The sequence below is a fragment of the Crotalus tigris genome, unplaced genomic scaffold, assembly GCF_016545835.1.
Source record: "Crotalus tigris isolate CLP2741 ecotype Arizona unplaced genomic scaffold, ASM1654583v1 scf7180000024434.2432810, whole genome shotgun sequence".
In the NCBI taxonomy this organism is placed as follows: domain Eukaryota; kingdom Metazoa; phylum Chordata; class Lepidosauria; order Squamata; family Viperidae; genus Crotalus; species Crotalus tigris.
This window is the reverse complement of record NW_024100603.1, coordinates 621,460-648,871: the sequence shown is the minus strand read 5'-3', so window position 1 is coordinate 648,871 and position 27,412 is coordinate 621,460. Positions and strand designations below refer to the sequence as shown.

The 27,412-nt window shown below is 38.9% G+C and overlaps 1 protein-coding gene and 1 long non-coding RNA gene across 4 annotated transcripts; one reads left to right on the top strand and one right to left on the bottom strand.

The window, feature by feature from the left end:
• TLX1 (T cell leukemia homeobox 1) lies at positions 1-27,038 on the top strand. 3 transcript variants are annotated; one of them, XM_039331191.1, is made up of 4 exons: positions 1-566; positions 5,341-5,578; positions 24,671-24,885; positions 25,336-27,038. In XM_039331191.1, the coding sequence occupies exons 1-4, from the start codon at positions 83-85 to the stop codon at positions 25,422-25,424; spliced, it is 1,026 nt and encodes a 341-aa protein (XP_039187125.1). In that variant the 5' UTR covers positions 1-82; the 3' UTR covers positions 25,425-27,038. The 3 variants fall into 3 exon arrangements, with proteins under 3 accessions (XP_039187125.1, XP_039187126.1, XP_039187127.1); XM_039331192.1 differs by having other exon boundaries at positions 3-566; positions 24,671-27,037; XM_039331193.1 differs by having other exon boundaries at positions 6-566; positions 5,377-5,578; positions 24,671-27,036.
• On the bottom strand, positions 577-5,562 carry LOC120302582. The gene is made up of 3 exons (XR_005555170.1): positions 5,426-5,562; positions 3,374-3,457; positions 577-3,291 (listed from the first exon to the last, which is right to left on the bottom strand). It is a non-coding gene; the product is annotated as an uncharacterized LOC120302582 (long non-coding RNA).
• Positions 27,039-27,412: the final 374 nt, after the last annotated feature.

Sequence of the window (27,412 nt, the reverse complement as noted above, 5' to 3'; positions counted from 1 at the left end):
GGCGGCGGTGGCGGAGGAGGCGGAGGAGGAGGAGGAGGAGGGGGGGGGAAGTCACCCTCTTTGGGGTGGCTCTCGGCCCAGCATGGATCACTTAGGGGCGCACCACCTCCACCCGAGCCACGCCGAGCCCATTAGCTTTGGAATCGACCAGATCCTGAACAACCCGGACCAAGGCAGCTGCATGATCTCCAACGCGCGGCTGCAGGAGGCGGCGGACTACGGCCTGGGAGGATGCGTGGTGAGCAGCACCTACAACCCCATGAGCGGCCACTACGGCTCGGCCCCCGGCGGCGGAGGGTCCTCCTCCGCCGGGGGCTACGGTAACGGCGGCGCCTGCAGCATGGCTTCGCTGGCGGGCTCCTACAACCTCAACGTCGGGGTCGGGGCCATGAACGGAAATAACCTCAACGCGGCCGGGGGCGTGATCCGGGTGCCGGCACACCGGCCCGTGGCCGGCGGCGTCCCCCAGCCTCTCCCCACGGCCGTGCCCAACGTGAACAACCTGACGGGGCTGACCTTCCCCTGGATGGAGAGCAACAGGCGCTACACCAAGGACCGCTTCACGGGTGAGTGAGAGGCTCCGGGGCTCTTTCCGCCCCGCGCGAGTCGCCGGCGCCTGCCAGCGCTGCCCCCGCTGCCTTCCCCGCTCCCGCCTCCGCAAGTCGGTCCGCTGCGTAGCCTCCCTCTCCTGCCCTCCAGCGAGAGAATCCCGGGCGTGCTCCGATTCGATTTGCAACCGCTTTAATTGAATCGATTGGGTTTGATTTATAAACAGCCTTGACGGATGTTTGCCTTAGCGGTTTGGCCCGAAAGTGCAGCGATGCCAGAAATTCAGAAGGCGAAACGTCAAGTAGCAAGCGTTTCCTAGTAATTTTCATGGCGGCTTGATTAACCTTATTAAATTAACGGTATTTTAATAGCGTAGCTAGCAACGAGTTTTCACCTTGATTAAAACTTCCACGGAAGAGATATCTTCTGAAACTCTCACCGCTTCTCTCAGAAGCTCCAACGGCGAGCAAATCGTTTCGTCGCCTTAGCCTTTAGGCAACCTTTTAAAACACTTAAACGTTCAATTTTGCATTCTTGGGTTAAGCAGGTTCTTTCAACATTTTAAAATTAAATGTTATTTCAACCAGTTTCCCCGCATTGTAGGTTCTTTTCCAATTTTCTATACTTCGTTCAAGAATTGATACAGTTTGCCCACCTCAATTCCGCGAGTAAAACGCGTCCGCCTATGGTAACGCATCTCTTAGGAACATTACAGATATGGCTAGAATCTATACTATAAATACTATAATAACCCTATAGCCACCACTATCATCGACATCATTATCTCTGTATATTTTTATGTGTATGTAGGTATACATATACTTATGTACACATGGAGTTATCAAACGATTTCATATATATAGTTCACCAACTTTTGTAGTATATAAATATATAGTTGAAAAATAACTAGGTTTTAAAAATGTACCATAACTAGAATTTTCAAAACTTATGAATCATAAACTGAACAAATAATGCTTCTATCTACATGTTTCCTGATCAAGTTTATTCAGCGTACTTGTGTGCATCCCTCACAATTATTGTTATAAATGATGGAGCGTGGGAATACGGATAAAAATAAGCATTTAGAAGAAATGTATCTTTCAGACAAGCAGTACAGAAATGACATTAATACTGGTAGCTCTGAAAGGGAAAGTGCCACAAGATGATCTATAGTTGAATCCAAGAAACTCATGCCTCCCCCCCCCAGGTTCATCTTTTCCTAGAAGTATGGGGCATGTGTGACCCATAAATTGGCACCTACATTATTCCACGTGCCTTAAAAAGAGCAGGGGAGGGAGAGAAGAGAGCAAAATGTCAATTCATCGTTTAATGGCAGATCTATTGGAAGATAAATTTTAGCAAGCCAATGTTCTTTCCGAATCGCCCAGATTTACGCTCATCCCCCCCCCCCAACCAGGATGCCACAAACAATAATGGTAATTATATTTCAATTTTAATTTAAACAGCGAGCCCCGACCTTCATCAATAAAGGTCCCATTACCTGCTGCTTCGGAGCAGAATACGACCTCCCCAGGGCTAGCCCTTTACCCGGCTTCCAGCCGGGGCGGGAGATTATTACATGCAGATTAGAGTAATGGTTGCTGCGATGTCCCCAGCAAGACGGATGGGCAGATCAAGGCTGTAGCGGCGCGATCTTGCTCTTTGACGCTCTGCTCTGAAGGGAGCTCCGCGGAGTTCAATGGCAGCAACTCCCGGCCTGTAATTGTAGATCCAACCGAGAGTCATTACCCCTGAACGAGTGGAGCCAATTTCGGACTAGACGCGGCCAGGAAGGAGGAAAATTTCCCTTCAGTTGTAGGCATCCGCGCCCCGGTCCGCGCATAGAGGCTTGTAATCCTGGTTGCACTGAGTTTTGAATTGCCCGCCACGCCTCAGTTTCTATGGGAGTTGGTTACTTTTACTTGAATGGCGGAGAGAAATCGTAAACAGCAACCGAAGCTGGGGAGAAGGGATACCAGCGATTTTCGGCATCGCGGGCAATGTCTGAAGCAGTTTAACCCGAAGACGCGACGACCCAGGCGGCCGCTTTATTTATTTTGCCTGGCCGCCGCCAGATTGGAGAAGGTCTCTAGACCTGCTGGATTGCATCGCCTTCGCCGCCAATTAGCAAGGCCGGATTATTTTTTGCCTTCCGACATTTCCACTCGCAATGGCGCAGATGCGGCTAAGGCCTTGCCGCCCGAAAAGGCCTCTCCTGGTTCTCCTCCCTGCCGAGGGGGCTGCCGCAAAAGAGGCTGGCTCGTTTTAGTTCGGAACAAATCATCTTCCGGCCCGTTCTCATCGGGCTTTAGATATTTTTTATATATATAAGAGAATTTTTATCCCGAGTCGCAATTCGTTCTTCGGAAAGAACAGATTTTGTTCTTGGTACAGAGGCCTAATCTTGGCCTTTTTTTTTTTCTTTCCCGCCGTCCTTCCGCCGAGGGCCTACGCTGGGAAAACGCGAGCCATATTGGCGTGGAGAGCGAAGGCTGCGCGGAGTTGCTAGGGCTCTTTGTGGCAAAATCAGCCTCGGCACCGCCGAACAAGGTTCATAGAATGTCCCTCCGTTCCTTGTTCGGTTTGGGAGACTGCTGAACATTACGGGAAGCACAGTACCCAGATCAGGCGAGCTCAGAGGGATCTCAGGTGAGATAACGGGGTGTTGCCGATAAATTAATCAAAAGTCGCCAATTTCAGTTTTGGGATTATTTGCTGTGTTCTTAAATAGATCTGCTGCCACTAAACGAGATATAAACAAAATCAGGTATCCAGGAGAGTTGGAGATAGATTGAAGTGATTCCATTTTAAACAGTATTCTCACCTTCTATTTCTTCCGCCGCTTCCCAGCTAAACTTTTCTATGCCTCTCTGGCACCAGGTTAGCCTCTTTCCAGCAAATGCTCAGCCTTAGAGAGAAGGTACAGGTAGATACCATTAGACAAAATACATCGGATCAAAATAAAATGACCGTAAGAGAGTCTTAGATCAGATTTCTTTCTGTTGCTGTTGTTGGTGACTTTTGTGTCCATAATAGAACTGTAAACATCTACTTAAGCTAGGAAGATTTTGGAAAATAGGTTAATCATAGCTGTCACAAATGAAATATAACATGCAGCATATTCTTAGAAAAATTTAAAAGGAGCCTTCTTTAATTGCAAGAGGGGGAAATTTATCTAAGGCCCAAAGGACCTAATATTGTAAAAATAATTTCCTCATGTGCAGAATCATTATGTAAAGCGATCTAACTAAAACAAAACACTACAATTGTGTACACTATAATTATCCTGATAGTTTCAGTCCAACAATGGTACAACATTTATAACAGGTCAGATTTCCTAGATTTAAAATTAAAGCCATAAATGAAGGATTTCCAAAGAATGTGAAAGTAACTCAGAGCAATTATGCCTAGAATAATTCTTGGAAAGCATTCCTGTGCTGGTTCTTTTACCTCCTTCCCTCATTAACATTTTCTTTAGCTTTATGAGTTAAAATATTTTCCTTAGCTTTAGGATTTTCTCTTGACATTTCTTGGGAATGTGTTCCAGTGAGTGAGGTTGGGAGGGAAATATATTTAAGGTTATAAACAAATAGCAAAATATATATTTCCATAAGCATTATTTCAATTGGTAATTGCGTGGACATTTATGAATAAATCAAATACCAAAAGCAGATTTTAATGAGAGAGGGAGAGATTCATCCAGTTCCACATTTACAAATAACTGTGCCCACTGTAATTGCAAGCCGAGTTATGTGACGTACAATTCCACTGAGTTCAGTAGCACTTAATTCTGAACAAACTGGACTCATCTTTGACATCGGAGTCAGTCCAATGCATATTTACTTAGACATAATCCCAATATTTAAAAAGCAGTTTTCGCTCATATGAAGTGTATTGTGATTTACAGGCTAAATAATACACATATTTTTATCTAGAGAGAGAATGGCTTAAACTTCAGAAAGAACTGCCTGTTTAGTTAGATTTATTTTGAATTAACTCCTGTCAATTTTTCTGAGAGTATTAACTTTAACCAGGGTTATGGACTTCAGTAAAAACAATCTTCAAAAAATAAAAAACCATAAAAATGAAAAATCAAAATGTACTTTGATGGTTACATAACTACCCATGGAAATGAAAATTCATAATTTTAAAAAGGTTGTCAAAACAACAAAAAGTGGGGTGAGTTGGAATCCCAGATTTGGATTTTTATAGGGGAGGGTTTCAAGCTCTCTTTTGTTCCAAAGTCTTAAATAACAGTAGTTCAGTAATGCTCTTATTGAGGCTGCAGCAGTCTGAAGCTTTCTTTTTACATAGTTTCTCCCAGATAACATTAAGGAGATTGGGCTATAAATGTACACAGTTTCGGTCACCCTGCTTCTAGCTTGCAAGGTAGATTTGGTCCTCCAAACAAGGATTTCTCCCCTCCCCATTCCGGCCCCCTGCCTGCTTCATATATACCCTTCATGTGCTCCTCTGCCAGAGAACTTGCTTCTTGCAGAGAGTCTGGTGCCTCCATATTGGGATCCACCTGGGGTATGGGAAAGCTCCTCCGCAGCAGCACATGAATAAGGAAATATTGGTGGGTTCCAAAACAGAGATTTGTTCTTGAAAAAGCAAGGAGGAGATTGTGAGCCCTGTGACCAAGCCTTCTCTGTGCCTTCCTATTTCTCTGTTTGACTCTTGGTGTGTGTCTTTCTGTCTCTCCTCTGCTGCTGCTCTGTGCAGTCCTTCCTGATCATGTCACCGCTTGCTTCTTTGCCCCCCCCCCGCCCGCCCTGTCTCCCCCTCCAGTGGCCCTCTCACCGTTCACTGTAACACGCCGTATAGGTCACCCCTATCAGAACCGGACGCCCCCCAAGAAGAAGAAACCACGCACCTCTTTCACCCGTCTGCAGATCTGTGAACTGGAAAAACGCTTCCACCGACAGAAGTACCTGGCCTCAGCCGAGAGGGCGGCTTTAGCCAAGGCTCTGAAAATGACTGATGCCCAAGTCAAGACCTGGTTCCAGAACCGGAGAACAAAATGGAGGTAAGCACACCAAGCAAATGAGCTGTTGCTGCTGTGCTGGAACATGTTTTTCACCACTGGGCTGGGTCACCTGCTGGGCCATCAAGGCCAGACTCTCTACAAACATCCAGTAGTTTTTTTCCCCCCAAATGTCTCAGTGGGAGTTGATCAGGAACAGGAGTGATTTCCTGGGGTGAGCATGATTAGACCTGGTCTGCTGGGCACAGATCCAGTCATTCTTGGAAGAGGTTGCTCCTACTGGGAGTCATTCAGGAATCAAAGAGCTTGTTTGGTTCCTGCTTAAAAGTTCTTTGTATGTTCCCTCCAAGTACTTAACAATGGAGTAGTGAAGTTTGTGGTAAATACGTGTCTTGCAATTTTAGCATATCTGAAGGAAAATTGATGAATGGTGTGCAGTTTTAATGTCAAAGGGATTGAGAGTTGTGTCAGAATGCAGATTTTTTGTATTTGACTGTTTCTGTGATCCTACCACCCAATGTGATATCTAATATCTATTTTCATATATATCACTGAGTATTCATAACTTCTTTTTGAATGTGTCCCTTTATATGTAATACATAGATATTTTTACTACATATACCTGCCTCACCTGCTTCTTCTCCTCCAATTAATGTATGTTATCTACCTCAAGTTAGCACATTCTTATTTCTGGATAAAGAAGGCTCTTTGCCTCGAGATCTCTGATTGGTCAAGATTGTTCTAATGTTTAAATTAGGAATCTCTGTGTCTTATTTACGCCATCTTTTCCCAAAACATGCCCAGGGTTAGATATAAACTCCCATAATTCCTAGACAACACAGTTGGGAATGGAGTCCATCTTCTTTAACCACTGATATACATGTACAGAACAAGCTTCCTGTCCATCATGTGACTTTTGTCTGTGGTGGGAAATATTTCAGTCATCATATATTGGCTGCTTCTCCCATTTGTTTTGCTTTGGAAGCCAGTAATCCTTCTGATCTATTTAAAGCTTGGAACAGATGATTTGAAAACTGATTGGTTATAGCTGAGTCTTGGTTTATTGGCTGATGGACTGGAAATGGGAGGGAAGGACTGGTTCCTGTGAGTTGCCATTCAAAATCAAGACAGCCAGGTTTGTTGTGGAAGGACAGTTTCCATTGCTAGAGTTACAGGAGAAACAAACCAAGAAAAACATTTGCATGGTGAGGTCTGATGCATCCGGTCTTTGGTCTTCAGAAATAAGCAAGGAAATTCAGATGCCCTACTATATGTACCATCTCTCATTCTCGGAGACTCTTCCCTCATCTTCATAGGCCAGAACTCAGCAGAATAGAGGTGGGGCTACTATCACCCTCAGGAGAATCCCAAGCCATTTCCTTTGCTATCCTATGACTCTGCAACAGATTGGAGGAAGCTTGCTAGAAGTGGCTTAACCCATAAATGTTCTCTACTTCTAGAAATGTTGTGTTTAAAATATCAGATAAGCTGCTCCTACATTTTTTGTTCTTTGTTCTATTTCTGATCTTTAAGTTGTGTTATCCTTGCTTAAAATATTGTTCCTGGATTTAAGTAATAGAAGAGGGTTTGTACCGAGCAGCCCACAGGTATTGAGAGCAAAATTTCATTTTTAGGACTGATCTAGAACTAGTGAGGTGAGCTTGCTTTCTTTTGCTAGGACTGATACAAAGTATGTGGGCAGCAGAAGAGAGAGAATTTTCATGGCAGCTAGAGGTGCCTAGGAGTTAACTTTTATTAAAGCAGCTTCTTGGATAGATGAACTAGGTAGGACTGTATAGATTCCCTTGAAAGTCCAGTTTTAATAATTTTTTTAAAATAAAGGTTTTATTGAGTTTTATAAGGTTGGGGAAAGGATAGGATCAGGATGGGTATTAAGGTTTGGGGTGGGGTTGGGATCAGGATTGGGAACAGCATTGGGGTTGCCCCCAGTAACATTTTCAAGCTTTAGCAAACAGACTATTGTCTGGGTACATATGTTCAGTAACACTAATTAATATAGTAAATAGCTGTAATGAATATGATAAATGATAATCATAAACAGTATGAGTTGGTCAATACATATCATTGTTCTTACTAATATATATTCAGAATAACATATCACATTCATTTCTCACTAGTTCGTTTTCCCAACTATTGGTAAAAATTATCCCATGTTTTAAAGTAAACTGAATCTTCTTTCTCTTTAATCTCTAAGGTTAGTCTATCCATTTCTGCACATTCTAAAATTTTCTTAATTAAAATCTCTTCAGTTGGTAAGTCTTCATTTTTCCAGTATTGGGCAAATGCTATTCTCGCTGCTGCCAACACATGCAATATTAAATACTCATTCTCCTTCTCATATTTGTCTCCTAATATTCCTAACAAAAACAGTTCTGGTTTAAATTTTATCTGTATTTTAGTCATCTTTTCCAGCCATGTATGTATCTTAAGCTAAAAAAATTTCGCTTTAGGGCATACCCACCTGATATGGTAGTAAGTACCTGGCCTTTGTTTACATTTCCAACAATTATTCGAGATATTTTTAAACATTTTCGCTAATCTTCCTAGTGTCACATGCCATCTATAAAACATTTTATACAAATTTTCTTTATATGAAACTGCTTTAGTCAATTTAATATTTCTATCCCATAACTTTTGCCAATCTTCTAAATCTATAGAGTATCCAAAGTTTTTTGCCCATATTATCATTGTTTCTTTTATTTGTTCTTCTTCCATCTTCAAGTTTAGTAGAAATCTGTAAAGTTTCTTAATCAGGTTTTCATCTGTTTTTAACAATATTTGATCAAATTCTATCTGTTCTTTATAAAATCCCGTTGTCTTTGCATCTTTTTTGTATCTTGTTTGAATTTGCAAATATGGCCAATAATTTCAATAATTTTTAATGTAATCTGAACAACTCAATTGTCCATGTACGCTATCATAAATATATACCCTTGAAATTTATAAAGTTCCTAATGGTTTTATTATAAAAAGTCTTCCAGACACCTACCAGGAAGCCAGATATTAATATCCTGCTTGAGAATGACTACAGTTCTGGGAGGCAAAACAAGCTACTCATCCATCTAAAATTTTAAGTAGATAGTTTGTCTTTACCTGGTCTTAAGGAAGCAACATAGGCAGTATACTTGGTCTTTTTTCAGCATAAGAAGGGGATAATCATTTCACAAGAAAGTTATATGCTATAACAGACATACAGTATATTACTCAATTCTGACTTTTTACAGTCCTGACCATTTTGGTTCTTACATCTGCCTAGGGCCTAGGCATTAGAATGGAAAATAAACAGTTTCACCTTTGAACAAAAAGTCAACAAATATGAAATATTTTCTCAGAATAGGGATATGGATTGAGAGGGGCTAGAGATATTGAAGTTCAATAAAAATAAATAAAATACTAATATCCTGAATACAGGTAGTCCTCAACTTACAACAGTTTGCTTAGTGACCGTTCACAACTTTTCACACTTATGACCATTGCAGCATCCCCATGGTCACATGATTTACATTCAGATGCTTAACAACTGACTCACTGACTTTATGATGGTTGCAATGTCCTGGGGTCATGTGATCACCTTTTGCAACCTTCTGACAAGCAAGGTCAATGGAGAAACTAGATTCACTTAACAACCATGTTACTAATTTAATAACTGGAGTGATTCACTTAATGTGAAAAGAAAAGTTGTAAAATGGGGCAAAACTCATTTAACAAATTTCTTACTTAGCAACATAAATTTTGGGGTCAATTGTGGTTGTATGTAGAGGACTACCTGTAGGAAGCCATTATTATGTCTATAATGCTAGTGATTATACACTAACATATTAAGGCAAGGCTTGTAATATTGTCAATGCAAATGGATATCAGTTATCTAGGGATGCAAATATTAACAAATTGAATCTTTTTTTAAAAAAAGCTACAACCCACCAAACTGAAAACAAACACACACAGTGCATTTTAAAATATATACTCTATTTGAAAATGCATTCCAAACTGAAACAATACCTTTTTTTTATTAAGAGATTTTATACACTAATGAAAATCAAGACACATTATAAATGAAAAGAAAAAGAATAAAGAAAGCAGAGCAAGTGAATACAAGACATAAATAGAGGAAAGAAAAGGAAAAAAACATCAAAGTTTGGCTTCCAACTTTCTTTATAGCGGTTACCAATTTTTTATCTATCCTCCCCCTTTACAGTTATATAATAATTTCCTTCTTCCCATATTTTTCTCTTTCTAATTATCAAATCCATAAATCATCTGTTCATTTTTTTCCATTTTCAGCAGAAAGACATTCAACTTTCACAGCTCAGCCATGTCCTATGCACTGCTGCCTTGTGCTGTAATACAGCCAATACTACAATAAAGAATGTGAAGTGTAAAGGAGAGTTGATGATTTGTCTAAAACAGAGAATATTTAGATAGGATTCGTGGTTGACATTATAATATATTTATGCCCATAATTGATCATTGGCAGAATTCATGGCCTCAGATAGATGTTATAATTCTGTTTGAAATACAGCATTTTAAACTTTTCTATTAATCAGTGTTTCATAGGATATCTGGGGTTACACTTCTTGGCCCCTATTTAGTTAGAAGACTTATTAATAGTTAGAACATATTGAATCTTTTCTCTCTCTCTGGGTACATTATTTGTTTTTGTAAGAGCAATGGAACATTACAAACGGGGCATCTGTGTTATTGACATTCAATCATGAATGAAGAATACATTTCTGTTTTTTCTTTTAATTTGATGTGTCCATGTGTAATTTTATTACAAGCTATCTTAGACCAGTGGTTCTCAACCTTTTTAATGCCGCGACCCCAACCGGTCGTAAGTCGAGGACTACCCAACTGGTCATAAGTCAAGGACTTTCCCTGCCCGGGAGCCCCACGCATGCATGGTGCCACCCCCTGCGCCGGCCGAGGCGTAGCTGGCAAGGGGCAGCGATGGCGCAGGGCAACCACCGGGTGGGCCACCAGCTGGCCCAGCCCAAGGGAGGTAAGGCACCTGCCGGGCCCCACGCATGCCAGCAACGCTCCATGCGCCTGCCGGCCTCCCACCTCCCACCCCTGGCCCTCTTTTATTTACATTTTTAGTAGTTTCTCAGCAGGGAGGGATGGAAGCTTCCAGACAGCTCGCCTTCGCTGCAGACAACTTGCAGCACTGTTTGCAGACTGGGGCTTTTGGTGGGCTCAGCAGGGCAGAGACAGCCTGGACAATTCCTATTGGCTTTTGAAAGCCAATAGAATTAGACTCTATTCAAGAGAGTCTATTCTATTGGCTTTCAAAAGCCAATAGAAAAAAAGGGAGTAGCACAGCTAAGGAAAAGGGGGAAAAAATGGCAGACTGCGTTGTTTGGCAACCTCCGTGAAATGGTCGTTCGACCCCAAATGGGGTCGCGACCCACAGGTTGAGATCCGCTGGTCTTAGAGTATAAATATGTCCTGAAAAGCTATTAAGGCTGCAATCCTATGCCAATGCACATGGGAATAAGCCCTACTGAATAAGTAACACCTATTTCTAAATAAACATGTATAACATAATAATTAGCTTAAATTATATATACAGAGAAGTGCATATTGTAACAGAGCCAAGAAAGGTGTTAAAGTAAGAAGAGGCCCAGGCTTGTGCCTGACTCCAGGTGTGAAAGCTCGCTGAATGACTTTGTGTCATTTATTGCCCATCATTCCAACTGTCTCCACTGGTCTGTTCTTGGGAAAATAGGAAGACGGGAATGTAAACTGATGGAGGAAAAGCAGAATTGGATATAAAACAATTAAATTAATTATTGTAAGTAGAGATTCGGGGCAGAATTGGTATTGAGTTTTGTAGGCTCACAGGGTTTTATTCTCTATATCAGGGGTAGTCAACCTTGGCTCTTTTATGACTCGTGGACTTCAACTCCCAGAATTCCTGAGCCAGGAATTCTGGGAATTGAAGTCCACGAGTCATAAAAGAGCCAAGATTGACTACCCCTGCTCTATATTATATCTCAATTTTAGAGATAGGAGTTGAAGTGTGCCTTCTCATAACACTTGAAATAGGCATTCAGGCCCCAGAGGCATTTTTTTTTTCTCAGCCCAAGAATCCAATACCTTCCTTATATGTGGGTTTCCGTTCCCGGAATTCCCCAAATAGCACGTTTACTGCTGAGAATTCTGGGAATTTTCTAACACCTAGATTAGAGAAAGATGATGTAAATGGTAGGTCTTGGAAACTTCCTTTTGAAATGATGAAAGAGGGCATAGCCTTTACCTATGAAGGCTTCCTGGCTTTCTGTGTTATGATGTCACCGAGCGGAACTGTTCTTTTTTTTTTTTTTTAATTAAAGAGTTTTATAAATTTTACAAAAAATAAAAAACAATACAAAAACAAAAAACAACATATACAAATAAAAAACAAACATTACCCAACAAAACCCCCCTTCCCCCGCCCCTACCCAAACCCCCCCTTCCCCCCCCCAGGACCTCCCAGAGCAGAATATAGGCTTAATTAAAGAAAAAGTTAAAAAAATTTATAAAAAAAGAATATAAAATAGAAAATATATATATATATAAAGTTAAAAATTATGAAAAAACTATATAATATTTTTTTATATCAAATTTAAATTGTATGAATTTTATCCATTTATCCCAAACAGCAAGAAATTTCTCTTGCGTTTGTCCCTTTAAGAAAGCCGAAATCTTTGCCATTTCCGCCAAATGAGATACTTTAAGAAACCATTCCTGCAATGTAGGCAAAGATTCCTTCTTCCAATATTGTCCTACTAACAGCCTCGCAGCTGTTATCAAGTTTAACATCAATATAACCTCCTTTGTGTCACAATCAGTAACTATACCTAACAAAAATAATTGTGGAGTAAATTTTACCCTCCTTTTAAAAATTCTCTGGATATTCCACCATATCTTAATCCAGAATGCTTTTATCTCTCTGCACGACCACCAAATATGATAATAAGTAGCATCCATACAACCACATCTCCAACATTTAGGTTGTAAGTCAGGGTACATAAAAGACATTTTTTGTGGATCAAGGTGCCATCTATAAAACATTTTATAAAAATTCTCCCTTAAGTTCTGTGCTTGTGTAAATTTGACATTTCTCACCCAAATAATTTCCCAGGTGTCCAATGGAACTGGCTCACCAAAATTCTGCGCCCATCTAATCATACAATCTTTAATTAGTTCCGTTTCTGAATCCAATTCAACTAAAACCCCATAGATCCTCTTAATGTGGGTTTGTCTTTGATCCTTCACTTGCTTAATAAGATTTTCATCTTCTCTGTGAAAACCCACCTTACAGTCCATCTTCCATCTATCTAATAATTGCCTATATTGGAACCAAGAATAAATAATATTTTCTTGTGCTAACTCTTCCCGTAATTTTAACTGCCAGTTTTGTCCATCCCATTTAAGTAACTGTCTATAGGACACCATATCCATTTTAACCCCTCTTTTTATTCCTTCTATTGCATGCCAAGGTACGGCCCATAATGGTACTTTGAAATCACTTTTGTAATATTTTCTCCAAACCCTAAGTAAAGAAATTCTTAAGATATGAGATTTAAAAGCCCAATCCATTTTTTTATTAAATATTAAATAGGCATGCCAGCCAAAAAGTAAATTCCATCCCTCTAAGTGAAGTATATCAGAATTTGTCAAATTTACCCAGTCACTAACTAATGTTAAAACCACCGCATCATAATATAATTTCAAATTCGGCACCTTGAGTCCTCCCCTCTCACGGAAATCTTGCATAATTTTAAATTTAACCCTTGGCTTTTTCCCTGCCCAAATAAATTTATTAAGGCCTTTCTGCCACTCAGTTAAATTGATCTCATTCTTCAAAATCGGTATCATTTGGAACAAAAAGAGAAACTTGGGTAGAATATTCATTTTTATCACTGCAATTCTTCCCATGAGGGATAATTGCAACTTTTCCCAATTCTTCAAGTCTCTCTGTACCCTAATCCACAACCTTTCATAATTATTTTTAAATAATTTTGCATTAGAAACAGATAGCATCACCCCCAAATATTTTACCTTATTAACAATTTCAAAACCCGTCAAATTAACCAAAGTCTGCTTCTCCCGACTAGTCATATTTTTAGGTAAAATTTTTGTCTTATTAACATTAATCTTAAAACCCGAAACCAAACCATAATTATGAATCAACTGTAATAATTTTACTACAGAATAAGTAGGTTGCGACAAAGTGATAACCAAGTCATCCGCAAAAGCTCTTAACTTATACTCTTTTTTATTAACTTCTATTCCTTTAATTTCCTGCGACTCTCGAATTTTGATCAACAGTATTTCCAGTGTTAAGACAAACAGCAACGGTGATAATGGGCAACCCTGTCTAGTACCTTTCTCTATTGTAAAAACCTCTGACAAACCTCCATTAACGATAAGTTGTGCCGTTTGTTTTTGATATATTACCATAAGAGCTTGCAATATCTTTTCACCAAAATTCATCTCTTCCATTACTCTTAACATAAAATACCAATTCAATTGATCAAAAGCTTTTTCAGCATCTAAAAATATCAGCCCTTCAGGAACTTGGTTGTTTTTGTCTAAATATTCTAATAAATTAATAATTTGTCTGACATTATTTTTCATATACCTTCCAGTTATGAACCCAGATTGATCTTTATGCACAAGGTGGTGCACAACCCTCATAAGCCTATTTACTAAGATTTTTACAAATATCTTGTAATCCACATTTAAAAGAGATATAGGCCTAGAACTGTTCTTGACCTTGCTAAATGTCAGTCACCACTAATATCTTGCCATACAGAATCATCCAAAAAGCCTGTCTGAAAGCTGGCAAGAAAAAAGAACTTACTTTGCACACTTGCCACCAGAGCAAAGCCTAAATTGTACACAACCAAGATAAATGAAAAGAATGCCAGGAAAATTATTGCAAGGAAAGAGACAATGGACGCGGTTGGTTTAAATAATCAGTGCAGCTCTGCAGAGACCAAGAATAGGAATCTGCAGGAATGCATTACTTGAGCTCTGGTTATAAATTCACTTTTGTCAGTGGATTAGTACTATATGAAAGACAGAATTATTATTGCAGAAATTGCTACACGGAACTTGAAAGACTTTAATCTCAGATAGGATTGCATGTGTTGTAGAGTAACACATCTTTAACACTGCATGCGCAGTATTGGACACCTCTTGGTTTGCCCATATCATCCTGCTGTTGCATGAGCAGCTATTCCCTCCCTCTTTCTTTCCAGTGGGGCTCAACCTTACACAAGGGTATGTTATTTGTGGAATTGCCTCTTCATGAGGTACCTGCCTGGCCCATCAGGTTAGATAAGATGGGCATGTTCCAGGTCCCTTCCCTTAAATCAGACATGTCAAACACAAGTCCCGGGGGCCAGATGTGGCCCATGAAGCCATCCTGAAACAGGGAATGGCCCCCGCTGCCTTGGTCCTGGCCCAGGCCAGCCGGGAGCCAATGTACAATTTTGTGGTGGCCATCTACGCTGAAATGCATTCAGTCTTAGCTCCATAAGGCCCTCTAGAAACAGCAAGGAACCAGCCCCTGCTGTGTCGACCCCACCCCCTGGGTGCATGCTGAGGAGGTATCACCCTTTGTGAGGAATGAAGAAATGGACCATGCCTTAGCACTTGCCCCTGTCCCACCTCCTTCTGCCAGAGACCCTCAGATCTGTCTCACTCCTGCCCAGACCCCCACAGGCCCCCTTGACGCAAATGATGTAGAGCTGGCCATGCCCACCTAGTAGGCCACACCCACTCCATCCACACCCACCCAGTAGGCCACACCCACCCTAGCCACACAGACCGGCCCCCCCAAGGGCAACCTCAATGCTGATGTGGCCCTCAATGAAATTGAGTTTGACATCCCTGCCTTAAATGGTGTCATCTAGTGGGACTTTGGAAGCATGCCTTTTCCATAGCAGCCCCTGTCTAATGGAATACTTTCCCCTGAAGATTTGGCATCCCTCACCCTTTTATCTTTCCAGAAAAGTGTAAAGGGTTGGCTGCTCCCCAAGGCATTGGAAAAGGTAAGATTAGTGTCTGAAGATTGTTCCATTCAACGGATTAGATGTTGGCTAGGCACCAGGTTTTACAATATTTGGTTTTTATTATTATTGTGAGCAATTCAGAGTTGGCCATAACAGAGCCTTCCAAGTAAATAAATAACAACCAACCAACCAACCAACCAACCAACTGACTTCTGTGTACATTTCAGGGGAGCAGCCCTTTTCATACTTACTTGGACAGTCAGTGTGTTGTAGTGGTTAAGGTGTTGGGCTAGGAGCAAGAAAACTCAACTTCTAGCCTAATCTTAGTCATGGAGTGCAGCTGGAGCCAATCTCTTCCTCTTATCACTGTCAGGTTTTACAACAAGTTAGGTGATACACAAAACTCTTCGATAAATTTTGTTGTGAGAACTAGGTGAATACAGTGCAAAACAAGCAGACTCTGTAGTTAATTGCAACAAATGCTAGGAAAATTAATGCCCCCTCCATATTTACTTGGGAAAATATATATATTTACAATTCTCAAACCGTGTTTATCTTGTAAAGATATCAGGCATACAACAAGTATGATCCAGAGACAGCTCACCAGAATGCCTTCTATGACTGCCAGGTAATCTAGAACAGGAAGGTCAAACTTGCAACACCATGTGACGTGTTGCGATGTATTGCAACTTTTTTTCCATTGCTGGCAATGGGGTGGCGCAGTTTTGCTATGATGTATCCGGCTCGCGGGCTGGCAGTTTGACACCCCTGATCTAGAATGTTTGGTTCTTTTCTTTGCAGTTTGTGGTTTTGTGATGATTTTAAGGGATAAAACGGATGCCTTAAGCTTTTCAGATACTTGTGAACTCTCCTTTAGAAATGCAAAACTCGGGAAGGCTCATGGTTAACAGAAATAACAGGACATCAGAAGAGTTCAAAGTGCAACACTAATTTTATCTTTAAAAAAATAACTTAGTGAGGCAGGTTGGATTGAGAAAGAGTGATTGGCCCAAGTTACCCAGTGACCTTATTGGTCCAGTGAGGACATGAAGCTGGGTCTCATCAGTTGAGTACAAGTAGTCCTCACTTATGACTGCCTTGTTTAGCAACCATTTGAAGTTACACCAATATAAAAAACTCAGATTTGTGATCGATCTATCTATGTATGACTATTTCAGCATCCTGTAGTTGCATTATTGTCATTCAGGCATTTTGTAGCTGGCATGCATTTAGGACCATTACAGCATCCGTGATCACATGATTGCCATTTGCATGCTTCCCAATCGGCTTGTGTCAAACAGAGTTAATGGACAATGCGGAAGTAAAATCATAAGTTGTGGTTATATGATGTTTTACTTAAAGACTGTGGTGACTCACTTAACAACTGAATGGGAAATAAAGTGCCACCAAGCAAGGACTACCTGTATTCTAACGCACCGGGGTTTACTTCAGAGTAGGTGTGCACAGGATTTCATTCCTTTTGTAATTAATATATGCCGGATAGTACTCAGAAGCAAATATTTCTTTTTATGACAATTGTTTCCAAGGTCCCAGTGCAGTCTGGATGGAACGTCTCCCATGAGACATTTCTTCTCAGTGCCAGGAAAGCTTTACTTGAATTTGCATATTTGCAATTAAGGCAATGAAGGTCTGGCCGAAGAGCTGTAACTAAGCTGTTTTCTGTTTCAGTCTTGAAACAAATTAAGGTGGGACACGGTGCTTACTTTATTCCCCGTCCTCCGACCACCCCCCAAGTCTGGGCTTTGTTTTTTGTTTTTTTAACAAATTACTGCTTTTCTCTGCCAAGCGAACAACTTGGCTAACTGAGAAAAATATTCCATACTGAAATTAATAATCTGCTTTTACTAATTACAAACACAGCTAAACAGCCACAGAAGAGGGCGGGTTACATTTCTCTGAGTCAAAACAATATTAAATATGCATCAGGAGTAAATTTGTAGTGGAAAGAAAATGGTATTTTATTCATGCACTTTTTTTTTTGTTAGAGGATGAGCAGAATATGGCTTTAGAATCCTTTCCCCGGTACACACACAGACCCTCACATAGTGCATTTGTAGACACACACATATACAAAAATTTAAAAGATGTTGCTTTATATAAAAAATTAACAAGCATTTAAAGTATTTATTCTAAACATCCCCTTCAAGAAATATTAGATCAAGCGTCCCATCCTTCTCAGTCATTGCAACTGCTGAGAACTGTACCAGATAGGATGAAAAAGGCATAAATGCATGCTACTATCTATCTATCTATCTATCTATCTATCTATCTATCTATCTATCTATCTATCTATCTATCTATAGGCAGTTTTTTCACTTTATTGCATTAAGATGGGGTATTTTTAGAGCATGACTGTAGTTATGCCTATTCAGCACCTAGGAGAAATCAAAACAAAAAAACCCCCTACATTATGTCCTAGGGTACAGTCTTTCACAATACACATGTCTTCAGTTTTGTGTTTATCAACTCTAAGGAGTCTTTTACAGTTACGTGTGTGTGTGTGTAAAATTCCACATCTTTAGCATCTAATTGCTCATCTGTTCCCAAGCTGTTGCACATTTATTTGAGTGTGTAGTCTTTTTTAGTGCTAGTACTTCCTTAGCCATGGAGGTAGGTATATTCTTCCTCTCACATTTTGGCTGCTGCAGTGCCTTGGGGAGATTGAGTACCATTAACTCAATTGCAATTTCAAATCTGCCAATGAGATCTGAAATATTTTTAATAGGCAATTGATGGTTCCACCGTTAATACAGAAATGTTGGTCACAACCTAGCAAAGGTCAAGTATTTGAGGTCACAATGAATTCATAAGATCAGGTTACATATCTGCCTTGAAATCAGATTGATTTAAATGCTGTACCGTATTAAAGCTGTTTGTGTCCAGGCCTTGCATATTTTTCTGTATTTCCTCTTAGGTTAAATCTCCAGTAAGATGCAGTGGTATTAATAGGGCATTTTTTTTGCGCAAAATGGAGCACAGTTTATATCTAAACATAAGTCATTCTCAGAAAGATAGAAATAAACTTCTCAAATATAGGTGGTCCTTGATTTAAAACCACAATTAAGCCCAAAATTTCCATTGCTAAGCAAGGAAGTTTTCAAGTGAGTTGCACTCCATTTTACGTCCTTTTTAGTAAGTGGATCACTGCAGATGTTAAGTGAATCCAGTAGTTGTTAAGCAGATCTGGCTTCCCCTATTCATGATTTTGCTTGTTGGAAGCCAGCTGGGAAAGTTACAGAGGGTGATCACATATGACCTCAGGACAGTACAACTGTTACAAATACGTGCCAGTTGCCATGTGCCAAATTTTAATCACACAACCATGAGAATGCTACAGTGGTGGTAAGTGTGAAAACTGGTCATAAGTCACTTTTTAAAGTGCCATTGTAACTTCAAATGGTCATTAAATGCATTGCTGTAAGTTGAGTAAGACATAGTAAATACTGTTTCTTTCTCCCATCTCCACTCTTGAAAAGTATTGAGGTTTTTAGATTTATAATTTCCTTGTGCTTTAAGAAGTTAAACCAGCATTATGTACCACATTTCACTACTCTCCTTTTTGATAATGGTTTCAGTAATCATCCTAGATCCAACAGAATCCAACTGAACCAATATCCGAGGCAGAAATTGTTTTATATTATTACCAAAGTCTGATGGTTTGTGAACTGCAGCAATGAAAGGAGATCAGTATCAATAAAGATAATAAAAAGGAATCTCTTAGAGTTTCATTATAAAATGCTTTTCAAAACAGTTTATTATCAAGTAAAAGAAAAGAGGAAATTAATAGTTTGATGGACAGTAAATCAGTTTCCTCCTAATTCCAATCAGAATGACTTTTTATGTTTTAAAAAAGGCTAGATTCTTGGAAACATTAACATTTCGGGGAATTTCACCAGAAATTTGAACAATGGAATGCTTTTCTAAGAATGGTCTTATTAGTTAGCTTGTTGGCTTCAGCTTTGATACATAATATAAACCCTGGATTACTGGTTTCTGGCCTAGCTCACCATGTTGGGAGAAATAGACATGCTGATTCATTTCTTTGTGTATTGTTTCACTTCTCAAATTTCTAAGCCTAAGTCAAAGCAAAAATGTTTTATGGAAATTGGGGGGTGGGGGTGGTGATAACTGTGTGATATGGTATCACTACAGATGATGGTATGAAAGAGAGAGAAAAGTCAAATCTTTCCTGATGTTAACATTCTCATCTGAAATTTTGTGAGATTTGGCATTGTTGTCCAAAATCTCAAAAGCATTTCAGATAGAAACACGAACAATTTATAAAATTTGGTGAACTTTTCAGACTTTAAAATAACATATCAAATGTATTTATTTTTAAGGAACTATATGGTCACTAAGAGTCAACAACAATTTGATGGCACATAATTAATATAAACAGGTAATCTATAATATTTTTTTCTGGATTTCTGTTTTTAAAAGGCAGCTAAGAGTATTGTAGGATTAATTTTAAGATACTACAGTTTTATTGTAAGCTTGTCAAAGCAGAATACTTGATACATCTGATGACAGTAGCTTTCAACAAGCCTGAAGTCTTCCCTATCTTGCTTGAAGGTTGCTACTTAAATAATTTCTAAAATCCAGAATCTATTCCTTATGAATCAGATTTAAGATAAAATGATTGTGAAAGAAAGAAGTGAGAGAGATGAATGCAAATAATTTCTTACTTGTCTGAAAAGGAACCTCAGTTCATTCTTCTGGTAGAAAAGCAGGATCTGGCACATGCCAGACCATAATATTAAGTGACAGAGCTGGAAAGAGAACTGCTAACACCTTTCATATTTCTTCCTATTCTGACCGTTTTCTTATAAACCCGTTTATTTTTTTGCCTCTTTCAGTTTTTTTTTCTTGGTCCCTTCTTTTCTTTTCTCTTGCCCCCCCCCTCCTCCCATCATCTTACGGACTTCTTTGCTCCTTTTGATTATTTCCCTAGTCCTTAAATAAATTAGAATTAAGGGAAGTTATTTGGAGCAAAATAGATGAAAGGTGTTATGTATCTCTTTGGGCGCCATACAGTGGCATGAGTTTCTGTATGTTCTTGTGAACTGAGTGCCACCAACATTAGTTCATAATGGACTCTGTGGGTTCTTTGATGCCCTCTGAGCTTGATTGTTTTATTGCAGACTTTCATGATGTCACCTACTTGAGTAATGAAATGTCAACAACCAAGCTCAGAGAGCACCCAGAACCCCACAGTTCAATCCCTAGAGACAAATATTATCTTGTATTTGTATGATAGAGTCTTTTGGTCTGGTTCCCACCACCTGTATTCTCACCCACAGCCAATGGTCATATAGTGAGTAAAGATGGGGTGTGTAGTTCAACCCATCTGGAGCACTGGGACCACTTAGCCTATTATCCTTATTATAATACTTGGGAATCTGTTGGCACAAGTAAACTGGTTTGGCTAAGGACTCATTGAAGGTGTTTCATTTGACAATAATAGTGCAGCCTTCATTTAGTTCTGCACAACTCTAGCATAAATCCTTTGAAACATGGTTTTAACTGCCTCCATGATCATCACTATTACTCTAAGTCAACCTTGTCTGCATTCAAAAATAACAAGATTCTATAAAGTTTGATTGCTTCAAAGAATTAGTTTATAGAGGATGCCACCTTACAGTACTTCCACCTTCCAATGTTGTTATTGCAAATCTATTTTTCTTCTCCTTAGATAGTTGATGTAGGTTGTTGATATTCATAGTTTGATGATTATGAGATACTTCATAAAATTTACATCAGGTGGTTATTACGCATTATGATATACATATACTGCCAAAAGTTTGCATTTTTCGTTATTTAAAGAAATCCCAAATTGTATTCACTGAAATACTCTTATTAGTAAGTTATATTATGCTCAGTATAGATACTGGATCTCTGGAATACCATGGAACAGGGGTTGAGTTTGAGTTTGACACCTGTGCCCTAGAACTTATTGATACATGTAGTCCTCAACTTACAACAGTTTGTTTAGTGACCGTTTGAAGTTACAGTGGTATTGAAAAACGTGACTTATGACCATTTTCCATACTTATGACTATTGTAGCATCCCCATGGTCGTGTGATTTACATTCAGATGCTTGACAACTGACTCACATTTATGACGGTTGCAGTGTCCCGGGGTCATGTGATCGCCTTTTCCGACCATCTAATAAGCAAAGTCAGTGGGGGGAAACCAGATTCACTTAACAATCGTGTTACTAATTTTATAACTGCAGTGATTCACTTACCAAACGTGGAAAGAAAAATCTTAAAACGGGGCAAAACTCACTTAACAAATTTCTCACTTAACAACATACATTTTGGGCTCAGTTGTGGTCGTAAGTTGAGGACTACCTGTATTAGAAGGCAATGAAACATTTAAAAGTATTCCAAAGCACATATTTTATATCTATTTATTTGCTACCACCAAATATAATGGTGGCCACCAATAAGGAAGTTTTTCACTGGAGATAGATACAATTGTGGATAAGTCTATTAGTGGCTATCAGTGTTCCTGGGTAGACAGCATTTTCAGAATTCAAGGCAGCATGTACAGTACATACTGTTTTTGAATAGCAAAGTTTAAGAGGGTAATTGCCATCATGTTCTGTATCCAAACTTGCCAGATAAATCTGATCAGCCACAGTATACTGGACCAGTGAACCTTTGTCCTTATCTGGTAAGGGTCTTCTTGTGCATACAGCTTAAGTCTGAAATCTCATTTAATTCTATGGAACCTATTTCTATGTAAGCCTGCATAACTTCAGTTTGTAATGCAGGTCTCAATATATGTATTGAAAATAAATTCCATTGAAATTTGTGTTTGGGACCAGCATTTTGGAATTTTTGATTTCACCAATTTTCTACATGGAAAGCTCAAGTGGATTCTGATATGAACCTGGGAATAAGTAGAAAAAGCAAGCATAACCATAAAAGAATATGAAACATTTGCCAACAATTTAAATAGAATAGTGGTGAACACACATTGTTGGCAAATGTTTCATATTCTTTTATACATGGTTATGCTTGCTTTTTCTACTTATTCCCAGGTTCATATCAGAATCCACTTGAGCTTTCCATGTAGAAAATCTCCCTTGGAAACAAAGTAATTTGTTACAGCCCAATTGTCAGAAATGATGATAATTTCTGATGATTGTCAGATCAATAAACTATTATTACGTTTGTGCATATAGAGGGAATATGTAATTGTTGGGATTTTTTTTCTATACAAAACTACATTCGTGGGGAATATTTGATAGACTGAACTGAATTTCTAGTAATAACAACAATTATAGTTCCATGGCTACTTAGGAAAAAGCAAGCCCTCATTAAACACAGTTACTTTCTTGACCAAACCACTACCAACTTCCCTCTAATATACAGGGCTGATTTCTGGTGTGCAATTTGAAACTCCTTTCATTTGTTTTATAGATATTTCATGTCATATCCAACTAGACTAGAGCATACAAAAGTGACTTGATCTGTATTTTGCTGGCATGAATCTTCATTCAGAAGGCATATTGCTTCTTATTTTTCTAACTTAATGAAACTTGGGCTTCAGTGCTGAAAGTTTTTAAGAAAGAGAAAACAAGATGCTAGAGTTGCTTGCCTGTTTATAACCTGAAGTGCCATGAGAGAAAATGTGAGCTATACTACACATTCACAATTTATTGTTGGTGTTCATTTTCCATTCCTGCTACTAAAAACAGTTTTTTGGTTTTGAACTGTATGGTATAAAAATTAAACTGAATTTACTTTCAAAGAAGAATATCAGTTTAACAATTCGAAAATAAATTAATTTTATTCAGCAGTTTGTTTTTATGCAAAATTCCAAGTATTCTTAATGATGTATAAAGCTTTAAAGGTTTAGTGTACCTTAAGGTTTGCATTCTGCTATACCAGCCTTTATCTGTCTCTCAGATTTGTGTGAAACTATAGCAGAGAAAACAAAACAGGACTTTATTTTAACAATAGCTAAATTTTGAAACTTTCAAACCACAGGAAGCCAGGTTGGTACCCAGCATGTTTGTCTTTTATCTACTGCACCAATCTGTTTTTTCTGCATATGAGTGATGCATATGAGTGGTGGATGTGGACTAGATTAGTGTATGAATTTTCAAAGGAAGAAAGATTTGAAATACTTGTTCTGTGAAATAGTGGTGCAGTTTTAAAACAAGAGGCATTCTTTTTATAAATACGAAGCAAAACATTCACTAGATCAGTGGTTCTCAACCCATTTGGGGTCAAACGACCATTTCACGGGGGTCGCCAAACAACGCAGTCCGCCATTTTTTTCCCCCTTTTCCTTAGTTGTGCTACTCCTTTTTATTCTATTGGCTTTTGAAAGCCAATAGAATAGATTCTCTTGAATAGAGTCTAATTCTATTGGCTTTCAAAAGCCAATAGGAATTGTCCAGGCTGTCTCTGCCCTGCTGAGCCCACCAAAAGTCCCATTCTGCAAATGGTGCTGCACCAGTTGAGTAGTCCTCGACTTACAACCGGTTGGGGGTCACGGCATTAAAAAGGTTGAGAACCACTGCACTAGATGGAGCAATGTTTAGAATCTGTAGCTTGTTTTTTTATTTTTACATTTTCCACTCATACGAATGTGTAAGGACAGAGTAGTCAGATACACACAACCACACATTCATATACAGCTGATCACTCATAATCCTAAAATCTAGCAATTCAGCCAATGACATTAATAGTTAATGGATAGATGCAGGTAGAACAGAATGTGCTGCTTCAGACAACCCATGGTTAACATTGGCTGCCACTAAGATGGTCATTGATTTATATGGTTTCACAGAAGGGCTAGGTCTTTCAAGAGGTTTTCCCTTTGATTATTCCATGTATTCTCTATGCTCAGTTATATGTTTAATATAACTGGGCAGCAGATTGCCTGAAATGTGACTTTTCATTTTGGCTATTACGGAAGAAAAAATCCTTGAGCATAAGAATGTTCCAAAAGATGGGAAGATGTTGTGATGAAATGGAATGGGAGTCGACTTTTACAAGGGGCATTTCTGCTTTCAGCTGGGATCTGTTTTCCTGCTGAAACATGACATACTCTGTGCATTTCTCTCAGGCGGCAAACTGCAGAAGAACGGGAGGCAGAGCGGCAGCAAGCCAATCGCATCCTCATGCAGCTCCAGCAAGAGGCCTTCCAGAAAACCATCAATCAGCCCATCCAAGCAGACCCAATCTGTGTTCACAATTCCTCCCTGTTTGCCCTGCAGAACCTTCAGCCATGGTCAGATGATTCTTCCAAGATCACCAGCGTTACTTCTGTGGCCTCTTCCTGTGAGTGAAATCTTAACTTTGCCTATGCATGGACTCTTGTATTACAGAGTGGCTGGCCTTATTCAGCATCACCCGCAGAAGACACGGTTACCTGTGAATGAGCCAGTGGCAGCAACCAGACAGTGTCCCCTTGCAAGCTAAGGCTCCCAGAGGTCATACATTGCTGGTCTAGTGGAGTTCTAATCAAAGGCAACGCTTCCCTTCTTTCTTCTTCACCGTCATCACCATCACTATCACCGCCTTCTTTGAAAGGGTGATATTGGAACCTTCGAAAACTCTTGCAGAGAGAAAACAACCCAAGGTTCTTCCTTGGAGCCACTTTCAAGACACAACTGCTATATCATTTTATCTGCTGAGAGCACAGGAGTTGTTCTCCCATGCAAGCAGTGGTGGGTTTCAGCCGGTTCACACCACTTCGGCAGAACCGATAGCTAATTTTTTGTTTCCCAGGCCCAGAACGGACTTCCAGAAGCGGCATCCACACTGAGAACCGGTTGTTCATGTATTTCCCACCACTGCATGTAAGTATTTCGTGCTGATCATTTCAAGAAAAAACACAATTGCGGTTCTGAATGAAGAATAAGAACTTTTTTTTAACAACTCCTGCATCTCCTCTTGGAGCCCTTTTCTTAAAAGACATTTTAGATTTTACAAATAAATAAAATCTCGCTCCTTTTCCTTTTGTCTTTTCCAAGATGAACTCTTTGGGTTTTCCTTGATTTATTTTTTTTCTTTCTGCTGAAGGAATGTTGATACCAGAATTACTGAGGAATGCAAACCTTGCCTCATAAACTCTCGTGTGAAGGCTGAAATCAGTATCACAGCTACCTACAGACTCTGCATTGATCAACTTATATTTTAATAACTCTGAGGCATCTGTGGCATTTTGCAGGGGTAATGCAGTTTTACTTGATAGATTATTTTGGTATTGTTGATGATATTCTTCAATATTTTATTTACTTTTGCTCAAGACGTCAGCTCCACAAAATGGGATGAGAACCAAACAGAACATCCTTCTCTTTCCATTTCTTGAAAAGTAATTTTACAGTTTTCTTTTTATTGTATTGAGAAAAAGCTTGTGATTAATTTAAGCACTTCTTACAGTAAATTCCAAGATGATACAAAATATCTAAAATATATAGGGGTTTTTTTTAGTTACTTTTTAACCTATGCATCATTTATATTTAAAATGAGATGGTGCACACAACCAATTTATCAAAAACAAATATTTTAGTGAGTTTCTGAAATGCATTCTTTGGTTTGTTTTTAAGTTATGCACTTATTTGTGTAATCATTTTCTAAAGTGTTTGTGTAATTTATGTGGAAAAATGAATAAAAGGGGCAAAGTATTAGTCTCAATTATTAGAAATAACTTTTTTAAAATGGCATTTCTACACCTGACTTTTGTGTGGATTTTTCTAGAGGAATGTGGTTTCAAAGATAAAACAATCATTGCCCGAAAGACTTATTTTGAGTTATGATAGAGAGGGAATCTCTACTTTTTTTAGTTTACTTAAATTTTGTACCCTAACAGCCATGAATTTAAGCATGTTCTTAATTTCAAGCATTAAACTTGAAAATTAACCAAGGCTATAAACACACATGGTCCATCCAACCAGTTTTTCCCACTCTGGGACTTTTAAGAAGTGCTAAACTATAACTATCATCTCTTTTCTAGCACATTTGGAGATTTTCAGTTTTGGCTAAATTGAATTATAAAATATATTTAAATATTAAATACTAGGTAAACTTTAAATGCTAAACGCTCTGGTCTTTTTACATCTAATTTTTAAGAACTGTGGTTTATGTTGTTTGTAATGAAAAGGTAATCTTACACGAAACAGAATGATGATTCTGTTGTGTTCACATAAACAATGAACAAAATTAATGTAAATAAATGAAGAAGCTGAAAAATTTACCACAGCACTAATTTCAGCAGCTCAAAATGCTCCAAGAACTATCCCCATGAGTGACAGGCAAATTAAGCCTAGAGGGAGGCTCATCAATTTCCAAAATGTATTGTTTTTATATAAGCTTCCTGCCTGCATATTAAATTATTTTTGTTTTCCTGGTATTATACCTTACATTGTTTTGAAAATTAATCACATTTTAAATTTTGTGCCTTGTTTCCTCTCCCCCCCCATACCTGCCAGTTCATTTATGTACATAGAATAAAAAGAATACAGTTTTGTCCTTTGAAAAAATCTTAAACTGATTCTTACAAGACTTGTCCAATGATTAAGATAATGGTGGAGTCATTGGTGCTCTCTGAGCTTTGTTCTTTGCTTACAGTTGTTTGCTCCCCACATTGACACTGATGATGTTACCTACTTGGGTAATGAAATGTCTTCAAACAAACAACCAAGCTCAGAGAGCACCAACAACTCTACAGTTCAACCCTGAGTTACATATATTCTCTTCTATTGAGTTAGGATAATGGAAAATTATGTTAGATTTAGCCAAGAATGCTCTTTAACTCAATAGGGAAAATTATCATCCTGATGTATGGCGGCTGTGGTCATTTCTT

Coding starts and splice junctions, on each gene's coding strand:
- TLX1 (XM_039331191.1), top strand. CDS start 83: ATGGATCACTTAGGGGCGCACCACCTCCACCCGAGCCACGCCGAGCCC. Junction 567..5,340: donor CACCAAGGACCGCTTCACGG/GTGAGTGAGAGG, acceptor CTCCCCCTCCAG/TGGCCCTCTCACCGTTCACT. Junction 24,886..25,335: donor TACTTCTGTGGCCTCTTCCT/GTGAGTGAAATC, acceptor TTTGTTTCCCAG/GCCCAGAACGGACTTCCAGA.